Below are 19,242 nucleotides of genomic sequence, written 5' to 3'. Positions count from 1 at the left end.
GCCCTCCTCATCTACACTAAAATGAGATTAAAATTGAGTGTAAAACTGTTTAATTTTCAAAATGACAGTGTACAGTAAGGCAAATGTATTTACAGTATATAGCACATTTTCATACACAAAGTCAATTCAAAGTGCTTAACAACAAACATAGATAAAACATTAGAATGAAAATTACATTAAAACATTCAATGTAAATTAAACGCAACAATTAAATGACAGCACATGTAATAACATACAAGTGTATGAATAGTGTCTGCCTGGTAGAGGGATTAAAGTTGCTGTTTAGGGAGGGGCACCCATCATTAGTCAGTCCAGTTGTGATGACTTAGAAATAGCATAAACCTGGATGTGTGTGTGTGTGTTGGTGGTGGTGGAGGGGGCAATCCCAGCTGACATTGGGTGAGAGGTGGGGTACACCCTGGATAGGTCACCAGACTATCACAGGGCTGACTCTGGATATCAAAAAATTTTAAATTCACTTAATTAAACATATTCAAATTGAAAAATGTCTTCAACAAGTCATTAATAAAATACATGCAGACTATCATCACATTCACAGCATGCATGTAATAATAAAATATACATAATTATGGTAAAGTCACTAATTCATCACCATTGTTCAGCCAAAGAAAACAAGGAGAGATTTCACTGAATACTAATATGGTATACTTTATCTATATGCCTATTATTCCCATAGTTTATAATGTGGGCTTTTGATTATAACAAATTAAAAAACATGTAGCCTACTTAGTTGATAATTTACTAGGTAGGCTATATCTAGCTAAAACTAATGCAACCAAACAGTACCTTGACTGCGGTTGTAATGTTTAATTTTAGTTGATACTGTTTTAGCAAGGTGTTGATTCAACTATATTATAATTTTCGAATTTGTAGTTTTTGGCACTTCATCATATTGAGTTATTCCAGTGAAGCTGGACTAAATAACTGAAACACACTTCTGTATAATGCAGTAGGCTACTGCCAGTAGCCCACAGTTCAACAACACCACAACCTATAGCCTCCAAATAATTCATTTGAATCTACACCAGTCTAAGTTTCAACAACAACAAACATAATAACTTTCATGCAGAGAGCACTGCAAGATTTTCATATTAGACTACATTAGTTTTCGCTTGGCGTACCTGATAAACAACTAAATGAGAGTACTGAATATATTATTTGAAAAATACACTGACCCGAAAAAACACCATAAATGCCTGTCTGAAACATCCTTGAAGGGTCCTCACTGGGTCCTTCAGGCGCCTCACACAACTATTCGGTTCTCTCCCCTGATTGGTCAGCTTTATCCGTTTCGTTCATTTGACAAGCAAAATAGTGCTAGGCTGAGTTTGATCGTGAGAAAAGAAAAGCTCTGTACATTATCTTCACCTGTATACAGCAAGCATGTCCGAGGAGCGGTCTGAAAGATCTGATGGGAAGATGGTGAAGATGGAGATTGACTACAGTTCAACTGTAGACCAGCGTCTACCGGAATGCGAAAAAATGGCTAAAGTATGTAGCGTGAAAGAGGCCAGCCCCGGCTGAGTCATGGTGCACAGCGTTAGCATAAAAGCTAACATATACATGCCTTAATATTACCTGGAAACAGTGTGAAACCAATGCGTTGAGTGATAATTACTGATAAATAATATAATGTTTTGACTTCCATGCATACCCTCCCCTTTTATATATGTTTGTGTTTGTTAATAATCTCGCTAGCATGCTAGCCACTATTTGGAGTCTAACGTTAGCCATTGACAGTATTTTAACTAGCTTAAGTTGCTAACCACCTAAAGTTCCTTCTCATACTTTGTAACGTTAATTCCAATAAGAGGAGTTAACATTTGTCATTTAAGTAAATAGTGTGACTGAAGCTGAGTTTATGTATTATTCTGCTGCAGGAGGGCAAACTGCAAGAGGCTATTGAGGGCTTGTTGTCATTGGAGAAGCAAACCAGAACAGTAAGTCAGTGTACTTATGTAATTGTGTCCAGTACTCGAACAGCTGGATTATTTTCCCTTCATATACCCGGGGAAGTTCCGTACATCTAGGATGTTTAGCTCTAAATGAGAATATCATAACTACTTTGATGATTCATGATAAGATTTGACATGACTTGTCAGTCTATAGATCGCAGTAGTAGCCCCTATCATATTTTCTGATTTAAAATATCGCAACACATAGCGGATCTTAAATTCATCTTAAATTAATATCTGCTGGAATTGACCTAAGCAGTGAAACATATCTTAATTTAGAAAAACAATTGCAAATAGATAGCCAGAGCAGCAACTGTTGGCTACAAAAGGCTTCATGAAACACTGAAGCAAAACATTGAGCAGCATCTTGTAATAACAATGTCCTTGGATAAATTAAAGTGTTTGGGTCCTCAGCATCATTGTTTTATGAGAAGGTGATGTTTTACAGAGTTGTGTAGTTAATGAAATACGTGATTAGCTGACTAAATGTTTGCTTATCTGCCTTCAAACCCTTGTACAGGCATCTGACATGGTGTCCACTTCCAGAATCCTTGTAGCTGTGGTCCAGATGTGCTATGAAGCCAAAGACTGGGATTCCCTGAATGAAAACATCATGTTGCTCTCCAAAAGGAGGAGCCAGCTCAAACAGGTCAGACACCTGTTTTTCCCAGTTGGCTTTTTTTTTTTTCTATCACTGATGTCAAAACATATTCTCAGTTAGACATGCAGGTTTTTTTTTTTAAAGCTATAATTACTCACATCTACATCTGGTTTGTCTTGTGCTTGTTGTCTTATCAGGCGGTTGCCAAAATGGTGCAAGAATGTTACAAATATGTGGATGCTGTCGCTGATCTGACCATCAAGCTGAGACTTATAGACACGCTTCGCACTGTGACTGCTGGCAAGGTCTGGAATGGGTTCATGTGTGTCAGAACAGACAAAAGCAAAAGCATAAATGGGCGGATCAGAACTGTTGCCAATTTAAAACCATTATGTTTGGAAGTATCAGGCATTCCTTTTGTGGATCCGCTAAAATGTTTGTGTTTCATCCATAGACATTAAGTCTGCAAGTCTGTGTTACATTAAACTTTTTTTCCTTCTGTGTGGATACAAATGTGGTCAGGTATGTCAAGAGTAGGCTGTGGTGATGAAGAGGTCACCATTCTGCTCAACACATGCTCCTTACTAATGCACTCAACTTATGTTCCTCACAGATCTACGTAGAGATTGAGCGTGCCAGACTGACAAAGACCTTAGCCAATATCAAGGAACAGAGTGGAGATGTCAACGAGGCTGCTTCCATTCTCCAGGAATTGCAAGTAAGAGATGTAGACTATATATTACCTTTTTTCGGATAAAGAAATATCTGTAAAATAGTAGTGGTGAGAAAAAATGGGGGTGCAGTTGTTTTTTTGGTAGAAGTTTGAAAAAAACTGATTTGTAGTGGGGAAATGTCATTCATGTTGATGTTTTGTCACTATATTTCTATAGAGGAAAATATACAATAAATGTAAAAACTACATGAATTGACAAGTTTCATATTTTGCTATAAGGAAGGTGCTTAGATTTACTTTGTCTGGCTTAGGTGGAGACCTATGGCTCCATGGAGAAAAAGGAGAAGGTGGAGTTTATCTTGGAACAGATGAGGCTTTGCATTGCTGTCAAAGATTATATTCGCACCCAGATCATCAGCAAGAAGATAAACACCAAATTCTTCCAAGAGGAGGGCACCGAGGTAAGAGAGATACCAGGAGCCGAGCGTTAATCACATATTGTAATGTCTCCCCATGTTTCTTGCGTACATCTTCACCATCTTCTTTTAAATAAAGGAGAAAAAAAACTATTTTATGACTTGTATGTGTGTTCACCTTTACAGCGGGATTTTGGAAGCAGTTATTGGTGAGTCTGAGCTCAATAGGTTGGGCTAACAGACCACAAACATTTCCTTTTTGTCTCTTGAAAATTGTAGGAGTTGAAGCTGAAGTATTACAACCTGATGATTCAGGTGGACCAGCACGAGGGCTCCTACCTGTCTATCTGTAAGCACTACAGGGCCATTTATGACACCCCCTGCATCTTGGAGGACAGCAGCAAATGGCAGCAGGTACTTGGGCTTTCTCTGAAGCCTGTGGTATATTTTAAACATTTCATGAATGCAGAATACAGTTGCTGTACATAGGCAGATTTGACAGTCAGAATTTTTTCTTTTAAATCCACTACTGCGCATTACATATCTGATATTTATATCTGATCTCTCTGTCACACAATGACCTTATGCTTGTACGCATGTTGGTCACATTTCAGTTACATTTCAGTTACATTTTTGCACAATCACACATGGATTCAGATACACATCACTTATAAACATGAATGTGATCAATCAACACAAAAAGATGCAATCAATTTAGAGTCACTAATCAACCTAAGCTGCATGTCTTTGGACTGTATGAGGAAGATGAAGTACCCGGAGAGAACCCACATGGAGAACATGCAAACTCCACACAGACAGGCTCTGGGTCGACCCGGGCTCAAACCCAGACCTTTCTTGCTGTGAAGTGGCAGTGCTAATTGCTGATTCATCATTCCAGCCCTCACATAAGATGCACATACAAAATGCTAAAATGTATGCAGTGTGAATCAGGGAGTGTAAAACACCCTAATGTAGGTTAAAAGCTCTCATTTAGTATTGGTCCTGAAATCTAGGCTTCACTTTGACAGGTGCTCCTAAAGCAACAAATATGTTTGTGTTACAGGCCCTGAAGAGTGTGGTGCTGTACGTGATTCTTTCCCCTTATGATAACGAGCAGTCAGACCTCGTGCACAGAATCAGCGCAGACAAGAAACTGGAGGAAATCCCTAAATACAAGTAAGATACACACCTTGGCATTTTGGCTTCATCGTTAATTAATCAATTAAGCCACATAATGAGATGTGGGAATTTGCACTGACATTGTTTAGTGGATTGTAAAATGTGACCAGCAAATTAATTTTCTTTGACCTACACACACACATATATCAGAATACAACTAGAAAATATATGAAAACACATTATTAAAAACACAAAACTGTCAGAAAAACTCTGCAAACAAACTGGACACTCCAGATGTGGTATTCAAGCTGTTGTAAAGAAATGTGAAGAATCTGGAGAGATCAAGGACAAAAACTGGAGTGGAAGACCAAGAAAACTGTCAGAATCTGATGAGAAGTTTATCCAAGTTTCATCTTTGAGAGAGTGGAGGAAATCCAACAAGGACCTGGCTCAGCATCTGGCAGCTTTAGCTGGATGCCAAGTTGATCAATCCACAGAAGACACTTGATCAGGAACGGCCTTTGTGGAAGGACAGCAGCCAAGAAACCATGTTTTCAGGAGGCAGGAGGGAGAAAAGGCTGAGGTATGCAAAGTTTGGAGTGCAGATCAGTGGAAAAGGATGTGATGGACTGGAGTGATGAATGGAGATTTGAAATGTTCAGGTTCAGTCGTCGACAGTATGTGAGAAGAAGAGTTGGAGAGGTGGAAGAACGAGTGTAGCAGCCTTCAGTAAAACATGTTGGAGGATTTGTCATGGTTTCAAGACTTCAAGACCATCTTCCCAAAAGAACTCAAGCTGTGCTAAGGCTAGGCCGCACTAAACACAGACTTTGGTCTGTGGAAGCCATTTTGTTCTGAACAATTTGTTTTAATAAAATTGTAGTCATATTGCCTATGTCTGGTTATATCTTAATAAAGAGACAGGACTAAATGTGTCATTACAACCTTGCTAAAATAGCAAAACTAATGCTGGCCTAAGACTTTTTCACAGCACTATGTGCACATTTGTGTATATACAGTATATGTAACTAAATACCTTTCTATGTAGTTTATTGCACAACAGCATTTGCCATTTTAGTAGTTTAATGGCTTCTTTCCATGTAAATGCAAGAGGGCAGGGCTGTTGTTTCTTTGCCACTCGGGAGCTAACCATAGCAAATTTCACATGCAGTGACATCAGGTGCATACCCTCTGCATCAAGGTGTGAACACCCAGGGATTTTCATTATGTTCTTCCTCGATTCCCAGGGACCTTCTGAAACAGTTCACCACTATGGAGCTGATGCGCTGGACCTCCCTGGTGGAAGACTATGGGAAGGAGCTGAGGGAGGGCTCACCCGACAGCCCTGCCACAGATGTCTTCTCTTACACAGAAGAGGGGGAGAAAAGGTGGAAGGACCTGAAAAACAGAGTGGTGGAGCATGTAAGTCACACAATCAGGAGTCTGGTCTTCTGACTTGGAGCAGAGAGACACACATTCAGAATGGGTTAATGAGAATTAGTTTACTAGCTTGCCAGCACAGAGACGGAGGTCAAACTGGTGAAACTAATCAATTTCCTAAAAACAGCTAACCAAGACTGTACATATTTAAGTTAATCGTTCAGCTGAGAAATGTTAGTTTAATAAATGATGCGCTGGACCTCCCTGGTGGAAGACTATGGGAAGGAGCTGAGGGAGGGCTCACCCGACAGCCCTGCCACAGATGTCTTCTCTTACACAGAAGAGGGGGAGAAAAGGTGGAAGGACCTGAAAAACAGAGTGGTGGAGCATGTAAGTCACACAATCAGGAGTCTGGTCTTCTGACTTGGAGCAGAGAGACACACGTTCAGAATGGGTTAATGAAAATTAGTTTATTAGCTTGCTAGCACAGAGACGGAGGTCAAACATGGCTAAATATTACACCAGAATCACAATGAAGAGGATGGCTGGACTCCTTGACCTCTCCATTGATGTAAGCTAATTAGCTCACGGTAACGGCACAGAAAAAGCACATTTGCTGTTGGATCACTAGTTGAGGCTAACTAGGTAGATCTAAAAAGGAAGTTCCAAAAATATTCCATAAAATAATTTGTATCACTGATTGATAGGCTGTTTAGAATGGTGTATAAATATCTGTGGGTTTTTTGTTTTCCTTTTCAGGTAATATGTCTTGTGCAGTTGCTTTTGAAGTACAGAATTGAATTAACTGTATTTGACCTCACTGAGGAAAGTTTGGAAAGATGTTAACATGATGTTTGTGTGGTCAAATATTTTGTCAGGAATCTGAGGAGTTCCTCTCCAACCTAGTTGTGAACAAGACCATCTATGCCAAGGTGGACCGGCTGGCTGGCATCATCAACTTCCAGAGGCCCAAAGATCCCAACGACCTGCTCAACGACTGGTCTCACAAACTCAGCTCTCTTATGGCACTGGTCAACAAAACCACACATCTCATTGCCAAGGAGGAGATGATCCACAACCTGCAGTGAAATAAGAACTTAGTGCATTATTTTTATGTTTTGGTCCATGTTAGTTGTTTTTCCTTTCGTGGATTTTTTTTTTTTAATGTATATATACAGTATATTGGCAGACTGTGAATACAGCTTTATTCCAATGTTCTGTAATTGGAGAAAAATTTGCAGTATATACACAGCCTACCAACTTTTTTTTTCTTTTTTTTTTACTGTCAAGTAATGCATTGAGAATAAATACACGAGCACCTCCCCTCTTTGCATCCCTCTGTTGGTGTCATCAAAGACTGGATCTCCACATACGTTTCCCATTGCCATTTGTGGAACATGCCACCATACAATCATTTAGCATTTATTGCTATATGACAATATGGCTGAAAACCCTCCTCTTACATATATACTTGGTAATGTAAACAATAAAATCTTCACATTTGGTTAAGATTTGTACATTGTTTTAACATTTTTTTTTTAAATAATTTTTGTGTTCGTTTTAATTTTACCTTATTGGCTCACATTGTAATACGACAAGTGTTCATACCCTCGTAAACATGGCTTCTAAAAATTGATAAAAGCAGCAGGTAGAAATGCAATAATGTGAAGCTTGCTTTCAATTGAAGCAATGTTGCAGAATGGTACTGCTGTAGCATCACTTAATTTATCAGATTGCTGTTAATTAACATAAGAGACTGGTGGAGAGAAAAAAACTTCAGCTCAAGTCAAGAGACTCCTGAAATGGTGAGTCATGATTTTTATTAAGTCCATATACATTAACGTGTACAAGGTGTAGTCCAATACAAGAAAATAGAGATTTGAAGACATTTAACATGAATAAACTGACACTTCTGCTTGTATGCTATTACAGATCCTGACTGTTGTTACAGTTTACATGCTTCCTGTAAGATGAGCTGATATCTGGTTTTCTAGGTCAAGTTAATGAAGTGTTTTACTTCTATTTTGGCAACAGGACAAGAGTAACCAATACAGATTGATTTGATTTGATTTGATTTATTCATTCAAGCATGTAAAACAGTTGATATGTCAACACATGTAATTTCACACATATCCAACAATAATAATCCAATATCAATTTACTTATACCTAGTACATGCTTGAACGGAGTAGGAAGAAGTTAGACTTATCCAGTCCTACCCCATGACATGATCTTACAACTTTTAAGTCCTAAGCAATATCTCTACATAAATAATTATCCTCTACACCACACAAGTAATATACTACAGAATTACTTGTGTGGTGAAAAGAGGAATTGATAAATTATTTGTTAGAAAATTCATGCATCCATCTCCAAAATGATCCTGCTGTTACAGTTGCTGATTTTGAAATTGTCAGCAAAGATTAATATAATGGAGCAACGGTTAGCCAGGACCACATTAACATTAGGCAAGGTTAGGTACTACACTGGTCTGAGGCTGCACTGAAGCTGTTGTACAATTTATGCAGAATATTGTCATGTAATTGTGAAATGGTTTGAAGTTCAGTCACGGTGTTTGAGCTTTTCAAGATCTTGGCCCCCTGTAACTTCCATGCTAGTTAATGTGTCAGTGACTTATTTTTAACACAGCAGCTAGTAGAATTAAAAAGCTCCACAGGACACTTTAATCTGCATACTGGTGACAAATTAAAGGAAATATATAAATACATTAATAAGAAAAATCGGCATGGGTTTTTTTGAGTATAATTTTATTTGGCACCCTTCAGCCCTCCGTAAGACATTTAGCTAATTAGTCATCAGAGGTGAGGTAAGTTTGGATGTCGTCATTATCAGTGTAACAGTTCACTGACACTGATGTCATCTCATCATCTTCTTCTCTTGTAGTTGTCCTCTGACAGAAGCAGCATCTGCAGATGTTGGTGACTTAGTTGGCTGGGAAAAGAAATACAATGGCGTATTTTGTTCGATGGAAAAGGAGGGAATTACATTGCTAGTTTGGGCTTTGTCAGTTAACCAAGTTTTGACATGGCAAAAAGTAGTCTGGTGGAAATACAAAACTAATTTCAAATGAAGATATTTTTTAGCCTGAAGAATTAATAAAACATGAACACCTTTTTTCAAGTATGGCAAGACAATATTATGACTAATGATTAAAATAGACATCATGATTTTTTATAATAATAGTGTTACTTCTGATTTCTTTAATTAGTTAGTGCACATTGTTTATAGTTCACAGCACAGCTATGGAAGAATCAGTTACTGTATAATTTGTTCTGTCTTATTGTTGTAATTGCTGAGGATTAATGACATCTTAGCTTTTCTGACTTTTTATTTAGTAACAAATTAAGTTATTTATGGGCATTCGTGTTTTAAAAGAGCATTGTTAAAATATACATTAAATCAGAAAACAGCCCCTATACAGTTTGACAGGAGCAAAGTTCACAGTTTCAGAGGCCAGTCGCGCGTGTGTGGACACGCGCACGCACACAGTCCTCTCAACCTTCAGATCAGTACATCCCACTATGCTTTGCGAAGGTCTCATAAGTGGATCCAAGATGGCGTAGAAAGTAAAGCTAGGTAAGTGTTGACTTCCCATTTTCAACCCTTTTAGTTGTCTTTTTGATCGTAAAGCCACTGACACGAATCTCCTTCATAAATCATTAGAATAATCACAAATGCTTGGAGTTCATGCATAAATAACAGCACGATGTCATATCAATTATATGTACCTAAACACCGTGGCAAAATTACAGGCCTGAACCCGTTTTGTTTCGGCGAACCTAGCGGGCGATCGAGTTAGCTAGCTAGCTGGCTAGCTAGCTTGCTAACGTTAACAAACCATCCAGCTAATCTTGCTTTAAGATCGCTAGTTTGGTGCCAAGAAAGGCCGTGTTTTGGCTAGTGAACTCTGTGGTAGATGCACATACCCTGGTTAGTGTGGCAACACTGTTTGCCCAGTGCAAACGCAAACCTTAAGTTACCGAACATTGTGGGGACATTTTCAGGGCTTTGTAACGCTGCCGTCATTGCAGTGACAAGTTTGCCAGACAAGCAGTAGCTGTAACTGCATACATACTGCAAACGAAACAACCCATTCATAAGCTTTGTTTTTATAATCCATGTTCTCTTTAGATCTACTAATTTGGCTCAGAGACAATCTCAAGTTTTATGGCCGTGATTTCTACACATTACTGCTAATGATGCAGTCAAGTCAAATAACGTTATGTCAGGATGAAAGCAGTCGATGTAATGTTACGTTTACAGCTATATTTAAATATTAGATCAGCTTTTACTTTCATTGTACTGTAGATGAAACAGTTTGCCCAATGTATCCCACCAAACTATTTGTTGTTGCTCTTATGAAAGGTCTGGCGTGCAAACATTAGCTACCATAAGATTAGTTATTACTACAGTTACAAACGGGTGTGTGAGACGCTGCAAATGTTTTGAAAGAACCACTCTTAATTTGCCTGTGTGCTGCCTTATGATCAGCCCTGTGTTTGGTGTAATCTTTGATCCCATTTTCATTTTCCAGTAACTTTCTGCTAGCCCAAGCAAATGTTTTGCATGTCGCACATACAGTACAACATTTGCTAACACAATATGGTGATATTGATGCTTAATGTTGTAAAATAGTATTTATGAGTTGCCATTATGTCATAAGATGACTCTTTCTTTATATGGGTCACTTGTGCTTTTTGACACCAGTCAAAAATAGTCCAGATGTCCTTTGTGCACCTGAACTTATCTTTGAGAACAGGAGCTAGACCAGTGTTTTTTGTTTAATACGCTTCAGTGAAGCTGTTATAACAGTAAGATAAGTGCTGCAACATATTTAGTCATATCTGGCCTGTTGCTAAATGTGCATAATATGCAAAGACATATTATCAGACGGCTTACTCTTAAGATACTGTGGTTCCTGATCAGAATGTTTGAATTTTTCTAGGAAGCGAACTCAGCAGCAGTTCACTTTTTTTGTGAAAGAGATTAGAGAAGAACAGAGCTGTAATATATTGTGACGTCATGTACCTGGAATGGCATAGTGTTTAACTTCTTAGATCACGCACTATGCTCACTTTGTTGAAACCTATGTAGTGTCTGTCTGATGAGATGGATATGGGTGTGCTGTATTCTGTAGAGCTGAATGTGAGGGAAAAATATAGCAAATGCGGTAAATGTTATATATTTGTGTTAATTCTGGGTGAAATCAAACCACTTAAAACCTGTGATAGATGCAAGATCCCTTGAAGCCATGATTTCACTTGGCTGCACAATAAATCATTTTGTGAGTGTAATTTAGATCACTGTGCAATCTCAGTCTCACGTGACAATGTTTTCATTAGCAGTGAGATCTCTTCCATCAAACTAAGTGCTCCATTTTCCTCACTAAGCTGCAGTAATCAGTAACCGCAACTAATATCTGCAAAATGACTTATTTCTGCCTCAACTGCTATTTGGCACTCGGTGTACAGGGCAGGCAGCGCAATATTTGAAAAATAGAGTTTCACATTCTTTCACAATGTCACACATTTTGGATTTGTTTCTGAATCAGTCTCTCCTTCCTGTCTACAGCTTGTCACATGGTGTAATGCATTTCTGCTATTGGTTAACGCAACTTAGTGAGGAAAAGGGAGCACTTTGTTTGATGCAAAGCATCAGACCGCCACTTGCTCTGTAGGGGGAGTAATTTTTGTTGTGCAGGCACAGAACGTTCATGCTAGTTGGCCATTGGCTGTAGTTTGTGCATTGTAAAGTGCCACTTTTTCAACCTGACTGGCCCAGACTAAGGCAACATGAGGGGACACAGCAGTCAGCCTAAATCGCTGCTAGTTCTTTCATGTTGGCTTGGTGTGTCTCTGCCCTAATAGGCAAGAACTGGTTGAATCAGAGGCAGTGCCAGTTGGGCTAGAGCAACTATTTCAAGTGTTACAAGCCCCTGTTCTGCTGTAGCTGGCTGCTCAAGAGGCAACAGTCTTAAACATTCAATGCAGGGTTAATATGCTCTTTATTATGAAAGTACTTCAAAATGGAAGATGTTTCTTTTCCCTCTTTTTTGCATAGGCAGCTTTATTTATATAGCACACTTCATACACAGAGGCAGTAGACACCAAATGAAGCCAGGTTTCTATCAGGATGTGAGATTATGTGTTGTTTGTTTTCCTGTTAGTGCAGCTTTAGCATTGAAAGGATGATTTTTTTTTTGTCTAAGTAAGTGTTGAGAGATGGACCAGGACACAAGAGTTCCCTTTTCAGACAGTTGAGTTTGACGAGCTCAGGTGTGAGTAACAGCAGTGTAGAGAGATCAACGTACTGAGTTAAAATCCCTCAACAAACAAGCAGTAGTTTTCTGCTAATTCACTTTTATAGACTGGCTGTCACAAATCTGCCTAAAATCACACTCTCACAGTTTCACTGTTCTTTTGAGCCAGTCATAGTCAAAGCTGAAATTCCAGGCTATGGGTGCTAGAATGGAAATTCAGTGCAAGATAATAGTTGTGGAATTTTAATTAGCGAGCACAGGTTTTGTTAACCACTCATTTTTGCAATAACTGTAATGGAGCTTTTGGGTCCACATTTTTGTGATAAAAGGTTTTTCCCCGCCACCCTGAGACAGGCTGCAATGTCAGTGGTGAGACTGGTGAGGTGAAAATAGGACCAAAAGTTATTCGGCTGTTGGCCAAGGATGAGTGTTAGTAGCCCTGGTGTTCCCCCCAGCAGGTCACGATGTACCTGCCCTATCCTGATTTGTGGCGGATGGTGTGAAGGAGGGCATTTTGCTGCATGTAATCTCAGACTTGGGTTTAGATTCCCAAGATGTAGCCTTACTTTTTTCTGTTAGGTAAGGTATGAATGACATGTTGGTGGGAGCACAGGGGCTGTGGGCATTATACAGGAAATGTATCAAGTATAGGTTAGATAAATTTTAAGCTCAGTATCAAGGAAAAAGGAAAAGCATTCCATTTTACATCAAACCAGTGACCTCAGATAATCCTGTTCTACCTAGGGTGTAACATGCGTCTGACGCCGCTCGGCTTCGGAATGTAGAGGTGATCTGTAGGTAACTGCTGACCTGCATTCACATTACAGGTCCTAGGGGAAACCCTGTTAGTTAGATTTTTTTAAAAATATTTATTTATTTTTGGGGAGTTTTGAAAGAAAACTGCAAAGGTAATTTGAATTGGCTTTGTCAAATTTTATATGCAGTTTAAAACTTACACAGTAGCCCTAAATCTAAAACTTGGCACCCAGTTTAACCCGTTACTAAAGTTTTACATCTTACACTTTTTTTTTATTATACAAACCTCCAGCTAAAATGAAGTGCAGTATTTGTCCTTCCTCAAGGTGACCTGTCATGCCTCTAAAACTGACCAGCACAAAATCAAAAATCTCAGTGATCGGCCGGTCACCAGTCAAAGCAGAGCACTCTGAAAACTGGCCATTTCCTATCTCCACTAATCAATCAGTGCATATCTAATAACAGGAGCCTTTTCACACACGGGGTTCTAGGAGTTAAATGTAATCCCTTGTGCAAGTTAGGCTGTACCCTAATGTTCAGAAAAGTAGCCAGATTCTGTATCCTCCCACCACCACCACCTGAAACCACATAGCGTCCTCCTCCACACAGAACCAAAGACTATTCCTGCTTACACATGAATGTGTTTGTGTTTTAGGTGTAAATTTGTTAGTGACACACACATTGTTGAGTCCCAGGGTGTTGGAGGTGAACAAAAACACACACATACACAGCTGCAAATTAAAGAAAGGGACAAATGGTGGTTTTAGGAAACACTGATTGTCAAAACATGACTAAGATGAGAATGATGTATGTTTGATGTCTTCTGTCAAGCCTTTATAAGTCCTGTCATGCTTTTATTTTTGACCTGTTGAGTTTATCCACAGTTTTGCATGCATTGCGTTGAATACATAACTGGCATTTTTAAGAGGAACTCCTTAGGAAAAGGTATCGCAGGCAAAGGTAATATATATATAATATATGGCATAGCACCTACTCTTAAGAGCCCCATCCTCTTCTCATATCGCTTTATGAATCAGATCAACCACATCAGGACACGTATTGCATGTTACTAACCATAAAACACCAAGGGCTGTTGAGCTCACGATGAAGTATTCAAATTGCTTGTTTTATCTCTCCAACAGTCTAACATCGAAAGATATTTAATTTACAATGTTTTCAGACTGAGAAAAGCAAAAGAAAATGTCAAGATGCTCAAACAATCAAACCTTCTTATCCATATGCATAGGTTTTGTGTTGGTTTTACTGTAGTTAGTTTAGTGTTTGGTTTTAGATACACACTTAGAAAAATTTATCAAAAAAAATTAGATAAATTTTATGTATTACAGGAAGGAAATAAATACTTGCAAAGGTACAGAAGAAAAATAACTTGCATCACATTTATTTTATTCTTTGCAGTGCACACAGAGAAGATGTTTCGCTTAAGTCCAATAGGAAGGAACATTCCTTATCAAACAAAGGTTTTACTTTGAAACTGATGATCTTGCTCTTGCAGCAGATTCTGCTCATCTTGTTCCTAAATGAACCCCAAAGATGCATAGACACATAGCATTTGATGCAGAGACTTCCTGTTGACTCATGTAGTAACTTGTGCTTTAATCACTTGGAGTGCATTTACAATAATTTGACTGGGGGAAATTTTGGATGCCAATTAGGGTTGTGACATTAAAACTTTGAGGTATACTATCTTACAATCATTCTGTCTATAAGACAAAAGATTCCATTTGAACAGCATGCATCTTCCAAGGATGTAAAGATGTCTTGCCTTAGCTCTAAGGCCTTAACATATTCTGGATTTTTTACATTTTTCCATATTGAAATTTGTAATTTTTTTGATGTGGATTAAATGAGTTTGGCTGTCAGTTGAACAACTTTTAAAATCCTCTTTCTATCTCTCAACATTTCAGTATATATTTCAGCATATTTCATATATTCAGTTTCAGTAAGATGAGTAAAATTTGTAAAAAAAAAAAAAAAAAAAAAAAAATATGGCAGACTTGGCCATTACATGCCATAGCAAGTTCCAGCCACCAAAATAAGCGTGTTCAACTAATAGGTTTGTGTGGGAGGACTATTGTTTTTAATTTCTGAGATTGTGTAACCTGATATGCACTTAGTCAGTATGATGGACAGCAGGTTTGACGTAGTTACCTTTCTACTCTTAGACTATAGCACAGAGTGAGTGAGCATGGTTGAGGTAAAAAAAAGGAACAAACTGTGTGGATTCACAGCACCAGGGGCAGGGGAGGGAGAATAGGATTTAAAAATCACACGTAAAAACCTTTTCTTGTGCCTAGTTCGACTGTTATTTACAACATTTCAGAATATTCCTTATAGGCTACTGTTATGTTTTTAGTGTAAATAAAGTGCTTCTAACAAGTGGTAACATTAAACAGATGTGGTAGACCAGCAAACTTTTAAACTGGGGATAAAATGGTGAAAGTGTGCTCTGTGTTATTGTTCGGAATCGAAACAGCTTTTTATGTGACTAACATCTTTGCATGTTAGGATTAGCATATTCTACTATGTACACTGTGTTCTTAATCATGTAAGCAATTATTTCTCATTTCCAAACTGCTTCAGTGATTCACAGACTTCACAGTTCAATGTGACACATTACAGTTGTCACATTTTTAATACATACAAATTAAGCTGTCTAACAATGGATGTACCTTTCCAGTTCCAGTCTGTTATACCAATTATCACTATAGAGAATGTGAAGTTGACGTCACGGCATGTTGAATTTTGGGTAAATGTGCCATGTTTGTAGCATCGTGTCCATTATCTATCACTACTTACTTACTTGTAGGCTAATTTAAAACCATAAACACTATCCCATAGAGCTACATACACTAGCGGATGCATCAGCAACGACCACTTTTGTGTTCAGTTTGAGGACTGGCAGGACAGAAATGGATTTATCCACAGTGTTTGCCTCATCTGCTAACAGCTGCTAGCTAGCGTTAGCTCCCGAACCGAGAACTTGGATCAGTATGCAGTCATTTTTCAGTCTGTCACTATCATAGATGGGATTTCTAGGTCTGCTACAAGTTGGCTGCAGTCAGCTAAGGTTATCCATCTTGAATGACTGAAGTCAGTAAAGTGATTTTTAAACGATTTAAGCAAATGTAAACAAGAAGGTATGCAAATACAGCGCCACACCTGCAGAAATGGCAGCTCCATCATCCCAATATTCAACATGGAGTGATGTACTTTCACATTCTCTAGAAAATAGTAATATGGGAATAGCTTCTATTTAAAATGTTTCTTATCTTGTGCTTTACTGCAGCTTTGCAGGCACAACAAGCGTCCACTTACCTTCACACACACTAGCTATATTTTGCCACTTTAATCAGGGTGACTCTGGCCAGTAGATAAAAGGGTGCCCTACTTTTTTCTGTTTGGTACTGGCAATACAATGTCTTTGCTCTTCTCTTTTCCTGATTCCAGATGTTTTGTCCCTAAGTCATGGCAGACAGGAGAGCGGAGAAGTCATGTGAAGAAGCCAGCAGATCGTTAGTCAGGCGGGAGTATGAGGCAGCAGTGAGCCACAGCACGGATGCCCTGGTGGTCCTTGCACCCCAAGCCCCATCCTCTGGTGTCTCTGTTTTGCCGAGCCCTCCATCCCTTGCCTCCACCGGACCCCTCCGCAGCCGTGCCCTGCTCTATCGGATTGCTGCCTTCCTGCAGCTGGTGAGGACAGTAAGGGTAGCAAGCATGAGTTAACTAAGTCGACGGTGTAGGCTAGAACTGGTGCAATATAACTGCAAGGCATGTTAAGTAGGTGTGCTGTTTGCAGCTATTTTTCTTTCCAAGTGAAATTCCTGCTTAGTTGTGTTAGCACTTTGAACAGTGATGTGAGAGAACTGTCTGATATTTACAAGTGATAAAGACACTATAAAAAGAAGTTTATTCAGGTACACCCCCAACCCCCCACCAGTGTGTAATGCCATTAATCTACAGTTGAATTATAAAGTGTTCACTATCCTGCAGGTTTTGTGAATTTACCATTCTGACCATCACTGGTTGATGGAACTGTAGCATGGGCACAATATAACCTAAATTATTTATTCACTCACACTCATGCCCATTTGCTCAACTTTAACAAATACCCTGTGAAATCTACAGGTGGTCTGAGGGAAGACATAGCTGTTGACCCTGCAACTCTACCCTGAACATAATCTTTGTTAAGTGTTGTGGTCAGCAGTCCCAGTTAGACCAGTGTATAAAATGCATGTAGGATTGTTCTGTTGGTGGGATAGGCTCTTACTGTCCCCAAGGGAAATTTGCTTTCACAGCCTGTACACAACACAGAAACATGCTGATATTTACACAACATGGATGTCGAGCATTCATGCCCTTTATTTGAAAATTGATATAATTTTGAGGCAGCACTCTGCATTATCACGTAGCCGTCACCAAAATAGAGTACAATTATCTCCTATCTCTGAATTAATACATTACAGTGAAATAGTGTAGGTTGTTCACTGGGGTATAATGTGACCAGAAAATTGCTTTAAATCCACTGTTGTACTTCTAATCACTGGGTAAATTACCATGAAGAGAAGGCTACAAATGAGAACAATGAACACTGCTTCTTCCATCACGGTAGTGCTGTGTTATCTTCCCAGAACACTAAAACGATACCAGTTACTTAAGCCCTAAGATTATGGAAACTACTCAAGTCCTGTAATGATAGTGTGAGGGCCTCCACTGTGAGGCAAGGATGGCCATTCTTGGATACTGTGTGTTAGCCTGACCCTTGAGTATTCCATTTTCTTCTCCTTCTGCCAACAGAAAAACTATGATGAAGCAGATGAAGACTGCAAACATGGTGAGTAGCAGTTCAAACTGAAACTTTTGATACCGCATGGCAGTACTTTTACTTTTTTACAGTAGTGGTAAAACTGTAGGAAGAAGGGAAACACCACATTTTAACATATCTTTGTCTTAACATAGTTGAAGAAATCTAAAATTTGGGCCATTTATGTTGTAGAATCCACGCTGTTTACTTTGAATCTTTGTATTAATGTCACTGCTTTCTGTCAGAGTTGAAAGACTGAGGCTAAGAAAACAATTGGGCCAGTAATTTGCCTCAGTTTTTGTTAAAAACAACAGGGAATGCTATAATGCCCCAGTAAAGCTAAGTGTAGTCACTGACATGGTCACCCAAACTGAGATAGGCCTGATGTAGCTAATCACCGAGTGCATTTACATGCATGTAAGTAACCTGGTTAAAAACTGCTTTCTCTCAAATGGATTTCTAACTGTCATGTAAATGAGAAGACATTTTTCTGTAATTAGGGTAGGGCATTAGAGAAATGTGATATCCCCAGATAGATCTCTGCTGGAGAACAGTGATTTCTCTGCCATCCAAGCTGTTATCATTATCATAACCAGGCTCTAATGGACTTTTTACAAGTGTGCATGGCTAAAAACTTCAGAATCGGAAAGGGGTGGAAAGGCTGGATTAAAGGAGAGATTGCTATATTGAGCAATTGGCTTTTTTAAAATTTAAAATAAAGTTTGAAACTAACACAGTTGCCTGTAGAAGTCTAAATAAATTTATTTCCGTTGCTGAGCATATGAGTATTTGTTAAATGTAGATCGCCTGCCAGTCTTTCTGTCACTGCGCTGTCAGTCTGCTCCAGCACAGAAGCAGCTTCAAAAGGTAAAACAAGCTAGGAAACGGTGTCTTCTTTTGCTATATGGTCGGGCTGCATCATAAATTGTTTTACGAGTGTGAATTATATCCCTGTGCGATTTTGGTCTCATGTGACAATGATTCTGTCGTGTTTGCATTAGCAGTGAGACCCCTTCCATCAAACTAAGCGCTCCCTTTACCTCGCAAAGCTGCGTTAACCAGTAACCGCAACCAATAACCGCAAAGTGTTTTATTTCTGCCTCAACTGCTATTTGGCATTTGGTGTACAGGGCAGGCAGCGCAACATTTGAAAAATAGTTGCAGGAGGGCAGAGGATATCTTTCACAATGTCAAAACATGTTGGATTCGTTTTTGAATG

General features: G+C 38.9%; 2 protein-coding genes across 3 annotated transcripts in view; both read left to right on the top strand.

The window, feature by feature from the left end:
* Positions 1–1,118: 1,118 nt before the first annotated feature.
* On the top strand, positions 1,119–7,649 carry psmd12 (proteasome 26S subunit, non-ATPase 12). Of its 2 annotated transcripts, XM_020620597.1 has the most exons (11): positions 1,133–1,512; positions 1,902–1,961; positions 2,497–2,625; positions 2,775–2,882; positions 3,191–3,295; positions 3,562–3,711; positions 3,946–4,080; positions 4,730–4,842; positions 6,033–6,207; positions 6,656–6,736; positions 7,044–7,649. In XM_020620597.1, exons 1-11 carry the CDS (start codon positions 1,405–1,407, stop codon positions 7,251–7,253), a joined length of 1,374 nt encoding a protein of 457 aa, XP_020476253.1. In that variant the 5' UTR covers positions 1,133–1,404; the 3' UTR covers positions 7,254–7,649. The 2 variants fall into 2 exon arrangements, with proteins under 2 accessions (XP_020476252.1, XP_020476253.1); XM_020620596.1 differs by lacking the exons at positions 6,656–6,736; positions 7,044–7,649 and adding an exon at positions 6,433–6,603 and having other exon boundaries at positions 1,119–1,512; positions 6,033–6,084.
* A 2,033-nt stretch (positions 7,650–9,682) lies between these two features.
* The window catches only part of helz (helicase with zinc finger), a 51,684-nt gene continuing 42,124 nt past the window's right edge, over positions 9,683–19,242 (top strand). Inside the window, 3 exon segments of the mRNA XM_020620586.1 lie at positions 9,683–9,762; positions 16,670–16,912; positions 18,017–18,053. Coding sequence (XP_020476242.1) covers positions 16,688–16,912; positions 18,017–18,053 — 262 coding nt within the window. The 5' untranslated portion in view covers positions 9,683–9,762; positions 16,670–16,687.

This window comes from Monopterus albus, unplaced genomic scaffold (assembly GCF_001952655.1).
Source record: "Monopterus albus unplaced genomic scaffold, M_albus_1.0 scaffold242.1, whole genome shotgun sequence".
NCBI classification, from domain to species: Eukaryota; Metazoa; Chordata; class Actinopteri; order Synbranchiformes; family Synbranchidae; genus Monopterus; species Monopterus albus.
This window is presented reverse-complemented; position numbering and strand designations above follow the sequence as displayed.